The 23,074-nt window shown below is 32.8% G+C and overlaps 6 protein-coding genes across 6 annotated transcripts in view; 3 read left to right on the top strand and 3 right to left on the bottom strand.

Annotated features, from left to right (window-relative positions):
• Positions 1–23,074, top strand: part of LOC139986778 (tachykinin-like peptides receptor 86C) — a 211,886-nt gene that overhangs the window by 61,924 nt on the left and 126,888 nt on the right. The window lies entirely within an intron of this gene.
• LOC141445750 (uncharacterized) lies at positions 2,871–3,710 on the top strand. Its single transcript, XM_074111704.1, has 3 exons — positions 2,871–3,104; positions 3,183–3,422; positions 3,497–3,710. Exons 1-2 carry the CDS (start codon positions 2,889–2,891, stop codon positions 3,420–3,422), a joined length of 456 nt encoding a protein of 151 aa, XP_073967805.1. The 5' UTR covers positions 2,871–2,888; the 3' UTR covers positions 3,497–3,710.
• Positions 3,957–13,681, bottom strand: Lkrsdh (lysine ketoglutarate reductase/saccharopine dehydrogenase). Its single transcript, XM_072002370.1, has 10 exons — positions 13,408–13,681; positions 12,831–13,313; positions 11,990–12,215; positions 10,697–11,024; positions 10,113–10,476; positions 9,276–9,598; positions 8,880–9,129; positions 6,142–6,405; positions 4,424–4,805; positions 3,957–4,144 (listed from the first exon to the last, which is right to left on the bottom strand). The coding sequence occupies exons 1-10, from the start codon at positions 13,429–13,431 to the stop codon at positions 4,029–4,031; spliced, it is 2,760 nt and encodes a 919-aa protein (XP_071858471.1). The 5' UTR covers positions 13,432–13,681; the 3' UTR covers positions 3,957–4,028.
• Tfiifalpha (transcription factor IIFalpha) lies at positions 15,530–18,477 on the bottom strand. Its single transcript, XM_072002371.1, has 7 exons — positions 18,163–18,477; positions 17,884–17,930; positions 17,439–17,810; positions 17,050–17,369; positions 16,500–16,783; positions 16,082–16,419; positions 15,530–15,803 (listed from the first exon to the last, which is right to left on the bottom strand). Exons 1-7 carry the CDS (start codon positions 18,184–18,186, stop codon positions 15,590–15,592), a joined length of 1,599 nt encoding a protein of 532 aa, XP_071858472.1. The 5' UTR covers positions 18,187–18,477; the 3' UTR covers positions 15,530–15,589.
• On the top strand, positions 19,522–20,756 carry Kdelr (ER lumen protein-retaining receptor). The gene is made up of 3 exons (XM_072002849.1): positions 19,522–19,735; positions 19,836–20,025; positions 20,257–20,756. The coding sequence occupies exons 1-3, from the start codon at positions 19,645–19,647 to the stop codon at positions 20,612–20,614; spliced, it is 639 nt and encodes a 212-aa protein (XP_071858950.1). The 5' UTR covers positions 19,522–19,644; the 3' UTR covers positions 20,615–20,756.
• On the bottom strand, positions 20,722–22,299 carry Dnapol-gamma35 (DNA polymerase subunit gamma-2, mitochondrial). Its single transcript, XM_072002848.1, has 2 exons — positions 21,611–22,299; positions 20,722–21,526 (listed from the first exon to the last, which is right to left on the bottom strand). The coding sequence occupies exons 1-2, from the start codon at positions 22,148–22,150 to the stop codon at positions 21,098–21,100; spliced, it is 969 nt and encodes a 322-aa protein (XP_071858949.1). The 5' UTR covers positions 22,151–22,299; the 3' UTR covers positions 20,722–21,097.

The following is a 23,074-nucleotide window of genomic DNA, read 5'->3' on the forward strand; positions in this document are numbered from 1 at the left end:
AGGGAGGGAAGTCAAGTTCGCAGCAGATGAGCGGTGCTGCTCAGGTTACAAATGTATCAACAGCAGAGCATTTACAACAGATTCCTCCGAATGTTCAGAGTGTACCACATTTAGATACAGAGATATCTTCTCATGCTTGTAGTTGCAAAACAGGATGTTCTACACGGCGATGTGGCTGCGTAAATGGTGGAATTCAGTGTGGACAATCGTGTAAATGTCGATCTTATGGATGTCAAAATCAAGTAAATAATTAGTCCTCTTTATGCCCCCTTTGTAATTGAAATCGTCCATTATGATACATTTTGGATTAATTTCTCTAGGGAGGGAAGTCAAGTTCGCAGCAGATGAGCGGTGCTGCTCAGGTTACAAATGTATCAACAGCAGAGCATTTACAACAGATTCCTCCGAATGTTCAGAGTGTACCACATTTAGATACAGAGATATCTTCTCATGCTTGTAGTTGCAAAACAGGATGTTCTACACGGCGATGTGGCTGCGTAAATGGTGGAATTCAGTGTGGACAATCGTGTAAATGTCGATCTTATGGATGTCAAAATCAAGTAAATAATTAGTCCTCTTTATGCCCCCTTTGTAATTGAAATCGTCCATTATGATACATTTTGGATTAATTTCTCTAGGGAGGGAAGTCAAGTTCGCAGCAGATGAGCGGTGCTGCTCAGGTTACAAATGTATCAACAGCAGAGCATTTACAACAGATTCCTCCGAATGTTCAGAGTGTACCACATTTAGATACAGAGATATCTTCTCATGCTTGTAGTTGCAAAACAGGATGTTCTACACGGCGATGTGGCTGCGTAAATGGTGGAATTCAGTGTGGACAATCGTGTAAATGTCGATCTTATGGATGTCAAAATCAAGTAAATAATTAGTCCTCTTTATGCCCCCTTTGTAATTGAAATCGTCCATTATGATACATTTTGGATTAATTTCTCTAGGGAGGGAAGTCAAATTCGCAGCAGATGAGCGGTGCTGCTCAGGTTACAAATGTATCAACAGCAGAGCATTTACAACAGATTCCTCCGAATGTTCAGAGTGTACCACATTTAGATACAGAGATATCTTCTCATGCTTGTAGTTGCAAAACAGGATGTTCTACACGGCGATGTGGCTGCGTAAATGGTGGAATTCAGTGTGGACAATCGTGTAAATGTCGATCTTATGGATGTCAAAATCAAGTAAATAATTAGTCCTCTTTATGCCCCCTTTGTAATTGAAATCGTCCATTATGATACATTTTGGATTAATTTCTCTAGGGAGGGAAGTCAAGTTCGCAGCAGATGAGCGGTGCTGCTCAGGTTACAAATGTATCAACAGCAGAGCATTTACAACAGATTCCTCCGAATGTTCAGAGTGTACCACATTTAGATACAGAGATATCTTCTCATGCTTGTAGTTGCAAAACAGGATGTTCTACACGGCGATGTGGCTGCGTAAATGGTGGAATTCAGTGTGGACAATCGTGTAAATGTCGATCTTATGGATGTCAAAATCAAGTAAATAATTAGTCCTCTTTATGCCCCCTTTGTAATTGAAATCGTCCATTATGATACATTTTGGATTAATTTCTCTAGGGAGGGAAGTCAAGTTCGCAGCAGATGAGCGGTGCTGCTCAGGTTACAAATGTATCAACAGCAGAGCATTTACAACAGATTCCTCCGAATGTTCAGAGTGTACCACATTTAGATACAGAGATATCTTCTCATGCTTGTAGTTGCAAAACAGGATGTTCTACACGGCGATGTGGCTGCGTAAATGGTGGAATTCAGTGTGGACAATCGTGTAAATGTCGATCTTATGGATGTCAAAATCAAGTAAATAATTAGTCCTCTTTATGCCCCCTTTGTAATTGAAATCGTCCATTATGATACATTTTGGATTAATTTCTCTAGGGAGGGAAGTCAAGTTCGCAGCAGATGAGCGGTGCTGCTCAGGTTACAAATGTATCAACAGCAGAGCATTTACAACAGATTCCTCCGAATGTTCAGAGTGTACCACATTTAGATACAGAGATATCTTCTCATGCTTGTAGTTGCAAAACAGGATGTTCTACACGGCGATGTGGCTGCGTAAATGGTGGAATTCAGTGTGGACAATCGTGTAAATGTCGATCTTATGGATGTCAAAATCAAGTAAATAATTAGTCCTCTTTATGCCCCCTTTGTAATTGAAATCGTCCATTATGATACATTTTGGATTAATTTCTCTAGGGAGGGAAGTCAAGTTCGCAGCAGATGAGCGGTGCTGCTCAGGTTACAAATGTATCAACAGCAGAGCATTTACAACAGATTCCTCCGAATGTTCAGAGTGTACCACATTTAGATACAGAGATATCTTCTCATGCTTGTAGTTGCAAAACAGGATGTTCTACACGGCGATGTGGCTGCGTAAATGGTGGAATTCAGTGTGGACAATCGTGTAAATGTCGATCTTATGGATGTCAAAATCAAGTAAATAATTAGTCCTCTTTATGCCCCCTTTGTAATTGAAATCGTCCATTATGATACATTTTGGATTAATTTCTCTAGGGAGGGAAGTCAAATTCGCAGCAGATGAGCGGTGCTGCTCAGGTTACAAATGTATCAACAGCAGAGCATTTACAACAGATTCCTCCGAATGTTCAGAGTGTACCACATTTAGATACAGAGATATCTTCTCATGCTTGTAGTTGCAAAACAGGATGTTCTACACGGCGATGTGGCTGCGTAAATGGTGGAATTCAGTGTGGACAATCGTGTAAATGTCGATCTTATGGATGTCAAAATCAAGTAAATAATTAGTCCTCTTTATGCCCCCTTTGTAATTGAAATCGTCCATTATGATACATTTTGGATTAATTTCTCTAGGGAGGGAAGTCAAGTTCGCAGCAGATGAGCGGTGCTGCTCAGGTTACAAATGTATCATCAGCAGGGCACTTACAACGGATTACACCGATTGTTCAGAGTGTACCACATTTAAATACAGCGATATCTTCTCATGCTTGTATTTGCACAACAGGATGTTCTACACAGCGATGTGGCTGCGTAAAAGGTGGGATTCAGTGTGGACAATCGTGCAAATGTCGATCTTATGGATGTCAGAATCAAGTAAATAATTAGTCCTTTTTATGTCCCCTTTATTATTGAAAGCGTCCATTATGATACATTTTTGATTAATTTCTCTAGCGAGGGAGGTCAAGTTCGCAGCAGATGAGCGTTGCTGCTCAGGTTAGAAATGTATCAACAGCAGGGCACTTACTACGATTTACACCCATTGTTCAGAATGTACGATATTTCCATACAGCGATATCTTCGCATGCTTGTACTTGCAGAACAGGATGTTCTACTAGGAGATGTGGTTGCGTAAATAGAGGAATTCGATGTGGAGGACAGTGCGCATGTGCTTATTACGGTTGCTCTAATTAGGCAAATAATTTTCGTTTCTAATGATGGGGATTAATTTCTATCGCTATTGCAATTAAATCTGTATACATTCGTAGGAGGATGATCGAAAAAAGACAAATTGGTATCACTGTAAGTACTTAAAATTGTAATTGTGCATGATTCTATCAGTTTTAAGATATGTAAAGATACTATCACCTATGGGAAATGTGACGTAAAGCTGTGGAAAATGATATTGAGATGAAATTGGCGGGAGATGATAAATATCGGCTTCCCTGTCCTTCCTCCTTACGAAATAACGTTTCAAGTTTTGTAATTTTCAAGTGGAAAAATCCTATTTCTCCTTTCGGGCCACTAACATTCTTTCCAACCGATTCCTGGACATTCGGGTATTCTCCCACTCTTTTGTATATTTCACTTCATAGAATATTGTGTAAATAATGCTATCATAATGAATAGCAATAAGTTCCACTAAAGAACAATACCTACGCAATAACAATTCTGTTGCTGTTGTGTTCGTATGTCTTTGTGTTACAAGAGTGACAATAGAAAATTAACTTATATAAGTTAATAATTATATTTATTTATTCATTATATTTATAATTATTTGTTATTAATAGTATAAACATGTTAAACCCACTTGGATGTCTCAAAGAATTCTATTCCTTCAGCTTTCAATCGATTAAGTATTGGTCGATATATATCTGGGGTAAATGGAAAGACTACTCCTCGTTGTTGAATTTCACCTATTAACGAAAAAGAAAAATAATATACTTTGAAATTATTATTAAATTATATGGTAAAAATTTATTCAGAAGTATGACATGGAATGAAAGTATAAGAAATATACATATGCGTGGATATATAAAATTGCAATAATATGTATTACGTTCTGTCTAAACATAAGTTTGAGTGCCTTTATGTTAAAAGGGATAACAAGTATGAAACGTAATTTTTATTATTCGATATGTAATACTGAACGAAGAAACAGTATTTAGAATAAACGGAAAAAAAAAGAACTATACCGTCAAGGATCATTTTAACCGCTATTGCCGTCGGATATCCAACACTGCGCGCCATAGCAGAGTATCCTTGTGGTTCGCCATACAACACCAAATTAATTCCTCTGATTTCTCTTCTGTTGTCTGGCCAGAGTATTCCAACGTCGTGTCTTAGAATTACTAGATCTCGTTCATTTTGATCATAGCACAGCTTTTTTGACAAATAATGTGTCAAAGTATCGAGAGGAGTATTCAATTTCAATACTAAATCTTCTTCAAGAAGTCCCAAGTCTTCAATTGCTTTGACGCTCTCTTCCGAGTTTAGCATTTCTGCCAACTTTCTCTTCAAATTTTCATAGAAGATATTATCATTCGCCAAGCCAAGCAAATTGCAAATTAATACTCTCTGGAACAATAAAAAGTTAAACTTAGGCAATCTATGTAAGATCTATGTAAGATGGAAAATTAAAATAGATACAAAAGAAACGACACTACCGCGGAACAGTATGTGTAATTTAAAAAGTTTTATCCGCCAAATATCATAACTTTACTCTATCGCATCGAGATTTTAAAAAAGATTGTAACGCGTATAATACACACGTGTATATTACTTTATGTGTATGTTCCAACTTATTCCTGCAGAAAAAGCAGACGTACTTAACCATTTCTCTTTATGTTCTATTTACCTTAACTATAATCACATGACCACCTTTCGTTCTGAATTAAATTCGGATGTGTAGTTTAGTAATTGAAATATTGAAAATGTTAAATACATTTCGTTCAAATCAGGAAAGATCGTGTGATCTACTTCATCATTCTGTTGATATACATAGGATATTCGAAAAGGGAGCTATTAAGATATGAATAATTCATTACATTACGCATTACTCTATGAAAATAATCAGAGATAAAACGATAGAGTGTTTTCAGCAAGAGATGTCAGAAAATTTAAGGAGTACTTCTTCGAGCCAAAAGAAGACGAAAATATTGATTAGAAGATAGATATATATAATATATATTATATATATTATAGATATATATTAGATATATATTATAACCTAACTATATATATTAGATATATATAGATATATATTATTAGATAGATATATATTATAACCTAACAAAGCAAACCTAGACAATCTAAGCAACGAGAGGTCTAGATCATTTTGATGATAACGGTGATAACTTGATATACGATAACAACGAGTAGCGCGTGTATGTACATATACAGGGTATATAATAATACAAATATCAGTGTTTTCTGAGAGTATTCACGTTACGATCATAAAAGCTTTCGTTCGTGTAAAGAGGTTTGCCAGCGTACAGGCATATTTTGAAAGCGGGTGGGAGGTGCAAAAGCAATGAAAAAGATCCACATACAGGTGTGTACTATCGGATCTTATTTCACAGTTACAGCCACTTTGTATTTCAATAGTCCGCAACTGTTTACTTGCAAGTTACGAGTGGAATAATTAAATCCGTCATTATGCGTGCAAATTCTTTCTCAGTGTTTCTTGATTGTTACGTTCTGTTTATTAACTTAACTGTTCCATTTCGTTTATTAATGTTTAGTTCGTTATTATTCTAAAATGCAAATTCAAATTACGAATATGTTTTTCGCTTTACCTAAATTATACTTTAAATAGCAGAAGCGAATGTTTTTTTCTCTATGACGAGTATACTCGTTATTAAACAAAAAGTTGCCATTATTAAATTTACATATAAATGTCACTTTTACATACCCATGTAATATCTGGACCATTTGGATGCAAACTTGGGTGTGAATTAAGATCCGTTAATCCAAGAAACTGTAAGGCTCGTACTGTGTTACAGAAACCTTTATATCTTAATGTACCCCGCTGCATTGTTTGTACATTATTAAGTCCATATAAATCCTTGTAAATTGTACTATCACGATTGGGAAAACCTTCCAAAGCGAAACCGGGCAAAAAGTCCAAATCTTGAACGGCGGACATAAGGTCTCCTCCTGATTCTATTTCTACAATCTTCGATAGAAAAATAAAATTTATTAATACATAATGTAATACTTAATTGTATATTTTTCCCAATCCTTCGATTAACATCAAGTTAATATGTATTTTAATTAATGTACTTTATATGTATGTACATTTTATTTATTGCAATGACAAAGAAAACATTGATCCTTGCTGTATCTAGAAAATATCAGGTATGTAAATGTGAAACCGGAATTTTTGTATAGAAAATACACGTTCATTGTATGAAAATGATTAAAAATATTTTATTCGAAGTATTGCCCATCGCTAGCTATACATTTTTCCCACCTGTCTGGCAATTGGTGGATGCCACGCCAAAAAAACTGTCGCTCTTTTGAGGCAAACCAGTCATCGAACCATTTTCGTACATTTTCGTAAGAAGTGAAGTGCTGATCAGAAAGTGCGTGTCCCATCGATGCAGATAAATAGTAATCGGACGGAGCCAAATCTGGTGAGTAAGCCGCGTGCGAAAGTATTTCCCAACTGAACGCTTCGATCGTTTCCTTGGCCGGTTTTGCTGTATGCGATGGTGCATTATCACGAAGCAAAATTACTTTGCGTTGCCTTTTTTGATATTCTGGTCGTTTTTCACGCAAAGCTTGATTCAAATCGATCGTTTGTTGTCGGTAGCGCTCGGTATTAACGGTTTCGCCAGGTTTTAACAGCTCATAATAGATCATACCCATCTGATCCCACCAAACACAGAGCATTGTCTTCCGTCCATAGCGATTTGGTCTTGTAGTCGATGTCGGTGGTTCGCCTGGAGCTACCCATGATCTTTTACGCTTAGGATTCTCAAAATATATGCACTTTTCATCGCCAGTCACAATTCGATGGAGAAACGACTTTCTTTTGTATCTGGCGAGCAGCATTTCGCAAGTGGTTTTTCGGTTTTCCTGCTGTCTTTCGTTCGGTTCACGTGGAACCCATTTTCCCACCTTCTGGATCTTTTCCATGGCTTTCAAACGTATGGAGACGGCTTCTCGTGTCACGTTTAATCGATCAGCGAGTTGTTGTTGCGTTTGAGCGTCATCCTCGTCCAACGATGCTTGCAATTCTCTGTCTTGAAACTTTTTCGGTGGTCTTCCACGTTCTTCGTTCCTCGCGTCAAAATTGCCGCTTCTGAATTTTTTAAACCACTCAAAGCACTGTGATTTACCAAGAGCATGCTCACCGTAAGCTTCGACAAGCATTCGAAGCGATTCTGCAGCAGTTTTCTTCAAATGGTAACAGAAAATCAATGCTGTCTGCAAATCGTAGTTTCCAGGCACAAAATTCGACATGTTCAACGCTATTACAAACTATGCTGTTGTACGAAACTTGTATTGTTCTGAGTTGAAAATGTTTGTGAGATGTCAACAAAGACTTTTGGCATCATTGACGCAGCTTAGTGATAACTACATTATCAGCTAGGGCCGTCTATAGGCAAATTCCGGTTTCATACTTACAGACCTGATATATACATTTCCTATTTTTAGTATGTGTTTAAGGTTACATGTACTTCTTAAAGCCATTATTGGACACAGTGAGAGTGATTAATGGAACAAAACGTATCCGTAATAGATCGTATAAACCAATGTGTAAACCAATGTATAAATCAATATGTTGCAGAAAATGTAGAGCTCTTTTGCCCAAGTCTTCCTTTTGTAGCATGCTGAGCGAATTAGTTAGCTCGTGTTATAGTCATTTAATAACGTATTTAAAATAGGTGATTAGGATATATTCAAAAGAGTTTAGTATGCCACACGGTGCTACAAATATTCAGTTCAGTTTCGGTGATAAAGTAGGAATGTGTCCAGTTTGTACGAGATATTCTTAATCGAGTTAGTGTTGCTTGATCTGACTTTGTGTAGCTTGAATTGTGTAGATGTTGAATTTCTTCATTCTTCGTTCCATGATTCTATTAACGTTTCAATCAATGCTTTCTGAGATCTTTGTAGAATATAGGTTCATAATTCATCGTAGATACGCCGAAGCTAACGTATTTCTAAGTTTTCTTCTGCAAAAGGAAATGTCCCAATGACGTATCAACGAATTAATATGCAAGTTGTTCCTTTTTTTCCCACTTTTAAGCTACTATAGCAAATTGTTTGTCGTGTCAGAAGAAAGTAATAAAAATGGGCTGCGAACACTTGCCTATTTTAGGCAAAATCATTGTTAGGATACAGATGCGACTTTTTCACTTTGAATTTTTGAATTGACCTTATTATTTACCCATAATCTAGTGACGATCAGTCGAATTCGATTCTAGAATGCTTCAAACATTTAATTCCACGTAGATAGCTTCAAATATGCATTGATCAATCACTAGCGCAAATTCCACTAATTTACAAATACTTTGATTTCATTTCTCCAAAAGAATAAAGCATTTTTATGAATGTTTCTTATGCGTTGTTCGTTTATAGATGTTTCATCTGACTGTCTTTTGACTTATGTATAGTTAGATATATAATAGATGGACTTACTTGCTTGTTAGAATAAAATTTAGCCGATGATAATGTATTCAGCAACACTCCACGTGGCGACCAACTAAATTTATATCTCAAAGGATTGGAGGAACATTCTGGAGCAGGTAAACCGCCACACCAAGATACAAACGATTCGATTTTTCCACCAGCTTGTTTAACGTTGTCAAAACATTCTAAAGCCAATAGATGATCAATACCAGGATCAAGACCCACTTCGTTAAGTATAGTCACTTCTGCTGCAACAGCCCTAATAATTAACACGTTAATGTATATTCATTTTAAATTGTCACAATTTTTAAATATTGCTTTGATATTAATAAATATTGCTGTTTACGATTTACAAATATCATTTTGTTATATTTGTTTGTTAATATCTATTTAATTGCCACTTACTCTCTGTGTAAAGCTTTAACATCTTCATTCGTGTAACTCGCAGTCACTAGGTGAGTTTTAGCACTTATGCATACATTCGCAATAACATGATGTAGAGAATACGGTAACAATGAAACCACTACGTCTGCCGATTTTACAATGTCGTTTAAAGTATCAGGACGTTCAATTACATCTAACAGAACCGGTTCTACCCCGGGAAAATTATTTGCTAATACGTCTGCCTCCTCTTTAAATTGAGATGCAACAGTTAAATGTATGTTACTATCTCTGTGTAAATATTCGACCAACGGGGCCGAGACGTGTCCAGCACCAAGAACGACCACCTATTTACAAAACGATGCTTATTAATATATTACTTGATATTTAATTACCTTTGACTAATCGAATTATTTGAATTATTTATAGTCACTTCGTGATCGTCCTGTTTTGCACAATGAAATTACATGTGACGCGAAGTAACAAGTAAGTATCTTATTAATATGATCAAAAATTCATATATTCATATATGTACGAATATGTAGTCACAGTCAATTGGGAACTTTTATGAAAATGATCTTTCTTCGCCTTATTCTACAAAATTGTTTTAATCGAGAAAAAATAGTGTCCATAACTTTCAAGTTCGAGTGCGTAACAATGAGATGCGATTTTGAGACTTGGCGATACAATATCGGTTTATCAATATCGATTATGTTATTTCAATAATTCGATGAACATTTTCAATAATAAATAATATTCCGATATTACATATACATTTAGATGATATAAAAATAGATAATGTATTGGTGCTCGATGAATGAAATTAATAAAATTGACTCGAAAAGTATCACTTTTCTGTACCTTTTTGCTTTGTGCTTCTCTATTGTCTGCCTTATGCCTACAACGGTGATTTAGCAACCTTAATTCTTGGATATATTCAAAATTAGGCGTTAATCGTCCGTTGGATGCTATTATTGCATCATGTACTGCCGGACTAAAGTTATGTTCTTCTAATGGTGCTTTCGCATCCGACTGAATAATATCCAACGCGTAAGGATATAAAAGATTTCCAAAGAAATCCGTGGATTCTTTTGGCAACTGAGTTGGCATATTGTCGATCGAACAGACTAAGACTCCGGGTCCTTTAAAAGACTTCGTATCTTTGTTACGATCAGCATCATATAAACAAAATGGGGTGTCAATCGTTGTACATTCGTTCATGAACCTATCGACATTTTAAAAATAAGTATAAGGAGAGTTTAAGAATATCGAAGCTTAGCTGTTGCGAATTGTTTATGAATTCGCGAATTGGCTTTTATATATAGTATATAAAAAGATCGGTGTGAATGTCTCAATCTGTTATATTATAAAAAAAGAAAAAAGAAAAATCACTTAAGTAAACGATATACGTATAATATAGTACTATTGAATAAATTGAAACTTACTCGATACTGCCGCCAGGGTCTGCAGATATATCACAGATAGCTAACATTCGGTGGGGTAAAGAAGGAGCACCAACACTTGATGGTAACCAGGGAGTATAAGCTGGTCTTAGCAAGTATTTTGCATCTGGTATTGTTAACAATTTAGGCGAGTCAACAGCCCAATATATTCCATTAATTATCACTGATGCGTATGGTGCAATCTTTTTGCTGAAAGTGGAAATATATCTCTCAGGATGCTTGTCACATTCATCAGAATCAAAACCACCTCCATCTTTTCTTTCTAGATGATGTCTTCGTCTTACCTCGCATCCGTATATCTTTGTTGTATCTAAAACAATGTTGCCTGTTGTTTACAATGCAATTATATTTACAATAAAATACAGCCAGTCACAAAAGTTTACATATACCTGCGGAATTCTCTTTGTATATGATTTACCGTGACACAATTTGTCACAATATTATTTCTACCTACGATATAATTATTGTCGGTATAATTATTTCTAAAAAAAAAAAAAAAAAAAAAATACAGGAATAAAGGAATCAAAGGAATCAAGATAAAGGAGATTGAAATATGATTTCGCGTGGATGTAACAGGTGTATGTAATTTTTGTAACACTGTATTTTCTATCTCTTTTTTACTCCTTTCTTCTTGATAGAAATGAAAGTAAATGAATATGTGTCATAATTCACGACTTCTAACAAACTCATAGCGTTCGTGTTTTTTACTATAATATTTCATACTTAAGGGATCTACATATGTAGGCTTTTGAGCTGACTGACTGAGCCACATATAATGGGCCAGAAAAATTCACTGAATTTTGATCTTTCGATTGAACAATACATACAAAAGTTTGTAGTATAAACGAGAAGAGTATGATTCTTCAAGATTGTCATAATTCCTAAGTGCTAAGAATTGATAGTTATGTCCAGGCTGCGGATTTTTATGCGTTAATGCTTTGGTTTTGTGATTCAAGCGTTTACCGCTAGTGAAAACAAGTATAAATGGAGCATATTTTTAAACAAGTCCCTTTTCCTTCTCTTTTTAAACCTCATATTCGATCAATGGCAATCCAATTAAACTTCAGTATCTAGTACCAAGTACCCCAAATTCAATTTCTTTCTTCAATCGATAATTATGAAATAGACGTTAATTTAATTTGACATTAAAATGAATTGTTCCACTTTGTTGTTGAACAACATGAACCGCAGGAAGGAAAGTACAAATCTCTAATATTTACAGATTTGTTATGAAATAAATTATAATAGTAAAATATATAAATATGCAACGCTTACCGCCATGTTCGGCAACCTTTTTCAGCATTTCGGGTGGAACATATTCGTGAGGAAGCTCTTGAAAAACTTCTTGACCGCCTTGACTTACATTGCCACTGCCAGTGAAAATAAAAGTCAATGGTCCAATTGATTTAGGCATAGCACCTAATGCTATTTCGTATCCTGCGTCTCGTATAGCTTGCCTTGCCATAGCGGAATCTCTATAATTGTGTGCTGGACCAATATGCTGATAAACAATAATGACCGTTACTTATAGATAAATAAAACGATAACTATATAAAAATAAATACATATTTATTAATTAATTTATTTATTAATTGGAGTATGCGCGTCCGATTTAACGTTTGTGCACGCTAGCATTTTTCTAACTACTAAACATGCGGAAAACTTTTTTCAAAATATCACAGTGATTAATAATTTTCGACGCTACTTCGTGTAATATTCTTTTACGTAAAATTTAATGCTTTATCCAAATTCCAGATAAAATGTTAGAGAAACTAATATCCGTCATATTCCGATAAAAAGAAAAAAAGCAAAGTTAATGTCAGAAACGTTTTCTCGTATGGCAAATAACGTTTTTACGAGACTCGCCCTATACATTAACGTATTTTAAAACCAACAGCTATATATTAAATAAATATAGAAGATTCTTTGAGAAATTTTATTCGTTTTATTAAATTTTTTACATATGTTTCAAAAGGGAAACTCTTTTATCGTCCTATATGTATCTACGATAAAATAATAATAAATTTAATTGCATAAAATACTTTCCAACATATTTCCAAAATAATTTCCAACAAATCATTGTTATAGTAAATTTCTTAACTTAATGTGATCTTACCATGAATGGTGTATGATGTCCTAACGCTAGTAATCTTAATCCAAGTCCATGTAATATATTCACCATACCAGCTACACCAGCATATTTCCCGAATGCAACCACTCTTTGTCCATTATCGTCTGTTAACTTTTCATAATCTAACAAACGTATATTCTTTTCCAGAATAGCATCCAGAAGAGGCATATTACTTTCTTGCGCCTTAATAGTATGAGAAAAAAAACAGTAAGTTCTATTCGATATAAGTTGATCCACAGGAACTTGTTTAACTCCAAAAATAACGGAAGCAGAACTAATATCCTCTTGTAGTATAGCACCTGCAGCTTGGTAGGCATGTGCAGGATATGCTCTTCTATTACTAGGCTGTACAATTACTTTTACACCTGCCCTAATTAATTGGCGAACATTCGCAGGTGCCAAAGGAGCTCTTCTTTCCCATACTGATTGGTCTTCTCTTCTGATTGCTATTATTTTGCCTTTTAAATTCTGTGAAAAATATTTTGCGATATCGATTCTTAACATATCATACAGGAAAATATAAATTCGTATCTGTCCTTATTTTATAGCGCGCACTACTTACATTCATACAACGTGCTGAAGACATGATGAAGTATACTATTAATAAATTCACATTGAGTTCGCACTTGCGTAATTGAAAAGCCTTCGATGTGACACCATATAATCGTGTAAAAAGTATAAAAAGTATAAAAAGACTTCCTATCGATGTAACGTGCGTTCAGTTCATTGAGTCTACAATAATAAAATGGCAAGAGAAGAAAGCATACTGAAACACAGCATAACTACGTCTATTTGGAAATAAAGTTGTATTACTACCATGATATTATATGGGTCAGTGAGGTCAAACTCAGAATATGTTACTCTTACTACATCACTGATAAACACCAAGCCACATGTTTATCGAAACGATTTGACTTTCTTCGACCACATGATCTCCATCACTTCACAGTTACTTCATATTGAAGATGCAATCTTTTTTTTTTTTTTTTTTTTTTAATTCTTTCAATGTGACGTAATAGTGAATGAAATTTTGCTTTAGTCCAATGTATCTTGCATTCGCTAATGACACATTGTTCTTCTATATTACGTACTATGATAGATTATTAGGAAATAAAATATATCCGAAAATATTGAATCGGCTTGGGGTTCGTTTAAAAAAATATTTCGTAGCTGAAAAATATTGGAATTCCCCAGAATGCTATGATTCTCAAGAATATTGTAATTGCCGAGTAAGTATTCCGAGAACTTGAATCATAGTCTGATACGGGTTTTTCTTAAATATTTATCTTAAATATATATAAAATTTTCCAAATTGTGAATCCCGACATGTTTCTCTTGAAACGAAAAATTACAGTGATGTGCAAAAGTGTATGAACAGACCGCCTTGTAAAACCGTCCTATAAAAAACGCGATAATACTACCAATTATTCGATTGATCGATAAGGATCAGCTAATTGTAATTACCAGGTGAATCTGTCAAACAAAATATAATAGTTTAGATTCGTTTGTAGTAACAATACAAATGAATATTTTATAAGAATAAAGGCTTGAAACCATGTTTACAGTTTTGCGCATTTCATCAGAAACGGGTAGAACAGTAAATAAACGATAAGAAACTTCCCTAATAATCCCTAAGTTTACCAACTCAATAGTTTCCTATAATTAGGTACTTCCTAATTCTTCTTTAATTTTCCTCCTCTCTTCCTCCTCCTCGTTTCTTACTCCCTCTGCATCTTCTATCTTCCTTTCCTTCTATCCTTTTATCCTTTTACCCTTTTCACCATCCCTAACCACTTCACTGTTTTCTCTGCCTTTTTCTACTGTTTCTTTCATACTTAATCCCTGCTGTCTTCACCTCTTCACATTTCTCCAACCAATGTCTTAGCAAAATCTATTCGTTGACCATATTTACCTATTTAACTTTGGCATAATCCGTGTGCAATCTGGATCTTTGTATCTTACCGCATTACCTTTGCTTCTGCAACTCTTCCTCTCTTACCTTTAATATTTCCTACTGACTGAAGCGATACCTTCACATTCCTCGAAGCGATCTATTCTGTTGTTTCTTTCAACCTCTTCTTGTCTTATTCTGCTCTCTTTTAAACATTTCTTACAATTCGCTATATTGTCCTCCGTCCTGCACTTCGCTCTCCTCTCATAATTCAGTGGTCTCTTTGTTAATCTTATTTTCAATTTCTCTTCCTTACCTTCTTCCCACACTATATAGTCTGGGATGCACAAAATGAAACAGTATCATTCCTTTATGTGATAATAGCTTATCTCTGCGGCAAATCACAGAGAAATATGGTACGAGTACGAGTGATAATTTCAAAAATTAAAAAAAAAGAAACGAAACTATGGTGGTGTGCCAAAGTTTACAAGAAATGATAGGCCGCAGATTATTTCCGACAAAGAGGTGCATAAGATTGATTTTATTAAAAAAAAAAAATTATTTTTATTTTTTATATTTATTTTTTTATATCATTTACATGCATATTTGAGATTCATTTTTTTCTATCTTCCATAATTGTATAACCCAATAAATTCAAAAACACTTAAACACTAAAATCATATACAGCGCTTGTACTTAAAAAAGCTCATTCTGAAATGTGATTCGATTTCTCAAAATTCCGAGGAATCGCAACATTTTTGACAATTTCTGATTGTCGTCGAATAAAAGACAATTTTATATTCGATTTACTTTATTATTATATAAAATACTATCCTAACACATTACATAAATATCAATTAGATTGTGTTTTAATAGATAAATACATTTTGTTTTTTATTGTCTGCTTAGTTGGATTTATCTTTTTCAGTATTTGAGTCATCACATTAACTAATTGTTCCGAAGTAAGACCAGTTTTCTTTGATTTAAACTTTTGTAGAAGTTCCGTTGTTGTCATTGGTTTACGCATAAGATAACGCCTTACTGCATCTTCTGTGATACCGGATTCACTGTAACATAACAAAAATACCTTTTACTTAAAAAATTATATTCCAAATATTTTTTCGCATGTTTAATATTTAGATACCATGCTTAATAATTAGATTAGACGAAACCTTAGCTTAATTCATAGTACATTAAAAATTATAATCTCATTATCAATTAATTTTAATTATATATAGATAAGAAAGATATATAAAAGATAGATCTATATATAAAATAATATTTTCAATATTGAACAAATTATGCGGAGAACAATTTTAATTGTTTATAATAACAAGCGACATACCTGACTCCTGGAATGTAAGAAGTTACTGGTACTAAATTGAAATTATCCAATTTCAACTTTTTTGCTTGCGATAAATCTGGAGATCCAGATTGTTTTCTTTTTAAATTATCTAACATCGCAGCTGGTATAGGAGTTGCAGACCTTGAACTATGAGCACTATTAGATTTTTTATTATCTTTTTCCTTTATTGTATCAGATTCTGAATCTGAGTCACTGGAAAAGTCACTAGAAGAATCTTTTCCCGACGCAAGCTTTTTTACATCCTTTTTCTTAGATTGTTTCTTCTTTTTCTTTTTATCCTTTTTCTTATCTGCATCTTTATTGGTCTTATCTTTATCCTTTATAAGAAAGTAAACAAACGGAATAAATATTTCAATCAACATAAACATTATTATAATTTTTAGTATTTTGAATTTACCTTATCATCTTTATCCTTATGTTCATCGTCTTCGTCTTTTTCTTCTTCACCATCCTTTTTATCTGCCTGTTCTTCGTCATCGTCATCTTCATCAGAAGCAAGTAATTTTCTCAATGCATCTTCTTCCGCAACTGATTTAATTTCTTTTTGTTGTTCCAATTCTGATTCAGAATCGGAGGAATCAGAAATGTAATCACATTCTCTACCTTCTTCATCCCCGTCGTCACTTTCTTCAAATGCTTCATCATCAGAAGCGTTTTTCTTCTTCTTTTTCTTGACAACAACTAACACAGAAGTTATTTATTATAATAAAATAAATCCAAAATACAACTATATAATATTAACTATATAAATAAAGATTAAATTATCTTAACACGTTAATTGCATATGACACATTCAATATATATTACGGCATTGTGTTTCACAGACTAAGTGATAACATATATCTCATCTAAGTAATAACAAGAATAAAAGAAACGTGTAACTAAACCACTATTAAGTATAATCAGCAGCACATGCATTTCTTAACAATATCAGAAATAATATTCACCTTTGCCTTTCTTTTTTTTCTTACTGTCATCTTCTTCATCAGAATTTTTTTTTTCTTCATCATTACTAGCTGAATCATCATCATCACTATTCATCCACTCATCCATTTCAGATATTTTTAAATCTTTCTCCTTTTTACTTGGCTTTTTCCCTTTTCCACCTTCTAACATTTCCTCGTCGTCTGCACCCTCCTCATCATTCCTAAGTCTTTTACGCAACATCAGTGAAAAATAATTCATTACTTTATTTCTACGACTAAACTCCTGTTCTGCTTCTTCTGCGCTCAATGCTTTGTACCTTTGAATTGGTTGAAAATTATACCTGAATATAAAAATTGTATGCGTTAAAATTGTAATAAATTCCGGTTTAATACTCAAGCAAATTAATTACCATTCGTGCAATGGAAATGCTTCTATAGCTCCATCAGCAGCATGTGTAAAAACATAATACGCAGCATTTTCACTCACACCACCTTCCCTTATGCCTTTAAACTTTTTCCCGGTTTTTCCTCCAGATTTTAAAATCCAAGGTTGATCCTCTGGTTTATATTTTCTACTTGTAATGCCAAATTTTTTTCTTCTTGCTTCTTCTCTTGCATCTCGTCCAAATTCAGATCCAGCTCCAAATTTTGGTATTTCCTCTTCTATTCCTTTGTATTCCTTCATATTATTTTCACGTTCCATTTTCACTTGAGTCCATTTTGAAAAATCAACATTTAACGTGGCATTAAAGCGCATCACATTGTGCTTTTTCTTGTTATTTCTAAAACAACATTTTATTTAATATTAATTCTATATGTAATTTGTAGTTATTATATAATTATTTTATTACATACTTTGGTACTCTGATACTGAATTCCTGTATGGAAGGCACGAGTGAAACCTAAAAATTATAATTACATTAATATGTTCAATTAATATGTTCAATTGCAATAAATAAATAAATGAATGAAGTATTTTAGATATAATCTGCACTTTTATTATCTTTTAATTCGTACAACAATAAACTAGTTTCTATAAAATGTTTCATTTTTCATTCAGTTATAACCTATATACAAATTTCACACTCCACTTTTAATTGTTACTACTCATACAAATATTTTATGTTTAGATACCTTTGGAACCGCAGACGATGTCATCTTGATAATCGAGTTTAGCTTTATAATAATGAAAAGAAGAAAACCATCACAACATATCACTATGCAAAACGAGATTTTACACTGTATTTATAGGTTATTTATAGGAATGGACAATTCTTTGTCAAACTTATGCACAGACTGTCCATCTTGTTATGAACAACGACTTCATCGAATTGTTTTATGAATGAAAACACCAAGTATTACCAACAAAAATTAGCAGAAAATATGGACCTAATACCACAACATACGTATCCAAAGCAATCCACAGAATAGTGATGAGAGATATAGTATCGATACTTTCCAACTTAAATATCGACATTTTGTATCGATATATAATGCGACGATATATTCAGTACCAATACCTAACTCAAACATATCGAAAATGTCCAATCAAACTTTGAAATCAGTTCAATAATTCACTTCTAAGCAAATTAAGCAAAAAATATTAAACAATAAGTGCAACATCTTTTTCATTTGAACGGCTGTTCTTCAAAGCGAGTCGTGGTCTAAATGGACCAAGAAATCGCATAAATGGAGAACATTTTCAACAATTGCTATTTTTAATTCCATTAAAGGCTGGTATTTTGAATAAAATAATCTATATTTTATAATTGGGATTAATATTCTATAATTATGTTTATTGTATATTCATAACATCAAATTTAAATAAATTATTTATTTAAATTATTTTGTGCAAGTAAAATCTTGTTATTATCGAGTAAGAACAAGTGAGTAACCAATGATTAAGGTGATCCCAAGTACCACGTGGTTGTACTACCCGCTCCCCAGATGTGGCTTCGTACCCTTCGCCTTAAGCAAAGGTTTATGCTCTATCTCTATATTTCTATGTTCATATCATAGATGCATATCACGACTCAATTTTCAGACGATTTTCCCTAGGCTTCGGTCACGCTACGAGCGTCAAGACCTGTTTATATGATCGTGGTATACACACCATACACTGTGGCCCAGACTTGTTTGTACATCTAGTAACTAATTCTAGTAATAACATTTAAACGATAAGAAATATAGTAATTTAATATGAATTTAAATATTTGTATAGTTTTGGAATAAGATCCCAATGATTGTGAAAGGTTAATTACATGAAATAGATCATATAAAAAATTACAATATTATTAATAAAGATGTATTAAAAATATTATATTGAGTGTTTTATTTCTTTCTATAACTATATTCTAATTGATATTTATGTTATTTATGACATAAATATTATTAATTGATAAAACACATATATTTAGAAATCTAAAAGCAAAATATTTACATATAATTTACGTATATTTATTGGAAACATAAAAGATGAAACACTTAAATGATGATCGGTCGGCCATCTGCTGATGTTGCAGCCGAAGCCACGTCATATTTTGTATGCTTTGTGACTTAGGTGTGTGAAGTATTTCTCGATTCTCTTATAAAAATTACTTTTCAGCAACCGAAAAGATGAACATATTTCGACTCTTAGGTGACTTATCACATCTCGTTGCAATTATCATTCTCCTCCTCAAAATATGGAAAACACGAAGCTGTGCCGGTATACATCACCGATATGATCTATATACTTATTATACCCAAACTATTATATTTTCATTTAAAATATCCATTTTTAATAATATTTGATGTGTGTTTTACAGGTATAAGTGGCAAGTCGCAAATTTTATTTGCGATTGTATATACAACACGTTATCTAGATTTGATAACAACATACGTGTCAGCATACAATACATTTATGAAGATCATTTTTATTGCAACTTCTTATGTTACAGTTTTTTTAATGTATGTGAAATTTAAAGCTACGTATGATCATAATCATGATACATTTAGGTATGTCTTTGTTTTATAATAGTAGAAGTCGGGAGCAAAGATAAGTGGACAATAACTGCTATCTGTCTCCTTGTCTTCGTCCCCGATTGTGTAGATATATATTAAATAGCTATACCATAATTATAATAATACATTTATTATGTAATATAATATATGTGTATATTTTTATAATTTTTAAGTAACATCTGTATGTTGTAATTGTATGTAATAATATGTGTTATTTCTTTTCAGAATTGAATTTTTAATCCTACCTACATCGGTGTTGGCATTATTAATCAACAATGAATTCACAATTGTAGAAGTTCTATGGACATTTAGCATTTATTTGGAGTCTGTAGCAATATTGCCACAATTATTTTTGGTATCAAAAACAGGAGAAGCAGAAAGTATTACCAGTCACTATCTTTTCGCTTTGGGGTCTTATAGAGGCCTGTATTTGTTAAACTGGGTCTATCGTTATTATGCAGAAGATCATTATGATCTAATTGCTATAGTTGCTGGTTTAGTACAAACAATTCTTTATTGCGACTTTTTCTACCTCTATATTACCAAAGTATTGAAAGGCAAGAAGTTACAACTACCTGCTTAGCTGCATAGAAGTATTATCATTTGGAAAATTATATATTGCTCAAACGAGCGATATTATTATTAATTGAATTTATATAAATTTTGGCAATATTTAAAAATCGAGGAATGTTCATGTACAAAGTATACATTTTATTAATTGTAAAGCATTCCATTTTTCTTTACGTTCAACATCAGAAACATCCATGTATAATTTCTCATTTATGTCCCACATGGTAACATTATTTTAGACTGTTATCCTCATTGATTCTCAGCATATTACGTCTTTATATAATACATAATAAGTATGTATTACTATGATAACTATATCATTCATTTAATTAAAATATACATAAAATACAAAATAATTGGAAATGAAGGTAACAATGTTGTGATTTCAAAATTTGTTATATTTTTTAGAAACTAGAAATTAATTATATTGATATTTTATATTTGTAGCTTTTGATATATTAATTTTATTTAAATGAAATTATATCATATTAATTGATTAACAACGTAGAATTATATATTTTACTAAATCGGTTACGTGTATTGCTTCACTAAGAGTTGTGGATCTATCTCTTATATATATAATGCCATTTTCAAGACTAGTCGTATCAACAGAAACTATAAAAGGAATTAAGCATGTATCTATAATTTTTTCTGAAGTGGTTAATATTGTATTTAGGCCCTTTGTTCTTAGCATATTATTTAAGTATAGTACAAAACGATTTAAATCATCATTTTTGGTATTCTCTTCATTATTTGAACTTTTTATATGAAATGCAACTTTATGTGGTGCTAACTTGGAATGAAGATGCGTTTTGGAAGATTTATTCATATCATATGCGTCACAAAGTAGTGCTAAACAACCCCAATCTAAAGATACCTTATGCTCAACCATTTGTATGTTGGTAAAATCTTTTTTACTATCAACCTGGAAATAAAATAATCCATGAAAATAACTGTTATTTATAAATTTCTATGAATTCAAGTATATGAAAGAAGAAATGCAAGGCACCTGGGAAAATAGTTTTTCAACATCTGTATGGTAAGTTATTTTTTCCACAATAATATTGCCAAATGGAAATTGAGCTTCAATATCTACTACATTACAATCTTTCATCTTTTTTGCTTCTGTAACCTTAAATCTAGAAGGATATTGTGCTAATCTCCGCCACCAAATTTTACGTTCTTTCTGAATTTTATGGAATAAATCTTTTGTTTCTGTATTATTGTTAAAAATATTTGTCTCAGCAATTCTGTGAGAATTTGATTTTTGTATAGGCAATAGATTTAAATCCCAATAATTTTTTGAGTTCTTTATTGAAGCTAATCCAAATGGTATATCACTCATTTCAGTTTTTATAACAAAATTTAGAGTCTGATTAAATTCATCTGACAAGAATATATTATAGCGTGACATTGTAATGCAATTTAGAAACCATTGTTCTTCAAGATTTCTTAGTAGCATTTTACCTTGAGGGCCATATTTAAGCCCACATTCTGTAAGACTAATAAAATGTGAACTTAATTCCTTTAGTATGTTTCCTATATTCATGATGCTTGTACGATAGTCTGCAATGGAGCTACAAAATATTCTTCCTCTGTAATAGCAGCATTCGTTAAGATTTCTTTTCTAGATATGTTATGCTCTACATTATCATTTCGCAAAAGCATGGATTCTGTCTCAAATGGACTATACATAGGTTCAATTTCTTTATTAATCTTTGTATTGCGTAAATTTTCTGTAAAAATAATTGCAGCTTTTAGAACAGATAAACCATAATCTTCATCAACATTAAGTAACGATAATTGTTCTATTTTTTGTATTGTCTCTTGTTTTATAACTGGCATTGTTGAAACCGAATCTACGGATTTCATAGAATGATGATAAAGGACTGAATTTGAAAACACTGGTAAAAATATATAATTCAGTCGTTGAGTACATCGAACAAGTGCCATTTGTAGAACGTTATTTATAATAATTAGTATTCTTACTTATCCAGCAATTAGATTTTCATCTAACAATTATTTTGTGATTTAATATTTTGTACTGTAGTCAATACAATTTCACAATTGTTTTATATGTATTACAATTTACATATATACATATATATACATATATGTAACTAACTTGCAATGATGTATTACCATACAATTCGATGCAACATTTTATACTTATACGTTATACAGGCTATTACACTTTATATACTATGTAAGACCACTACATCCAGCGTGTCATGGAGGGAAAAAATGGTCGTGGAGGGAATTTTGATGACGTAGTATAGCACGGTAACGATAGAAATAACGGTGCATTTATGTTGGGGATGCGATGACGCTATAATTTGGAATCGTTTATTTGTAGACGCTTGTATGTATTTATACACAGCTTATATATTATGATTGTAGAGATATAGCGGATTTGTAATTTATAATTTGTATTGTTTTATTAAAGTTGCAGTATGAGTATAAGTTCAGGTTT

This window comes from Bombus fervidus, chromosome 4, assembly GCF_041682495.2.
Source record: "Bombus fervidus isolate BK054 chromosome 4, iyBomFerv1, whole genome shotgun sequence".
NCBI classification, from domain to species: domain Eukaryota; kingdom Metazoa; phylum Arthropoda; class Insecta; order Hymenoptera; family Apidae; genus Bombus; species Bombus fervidus.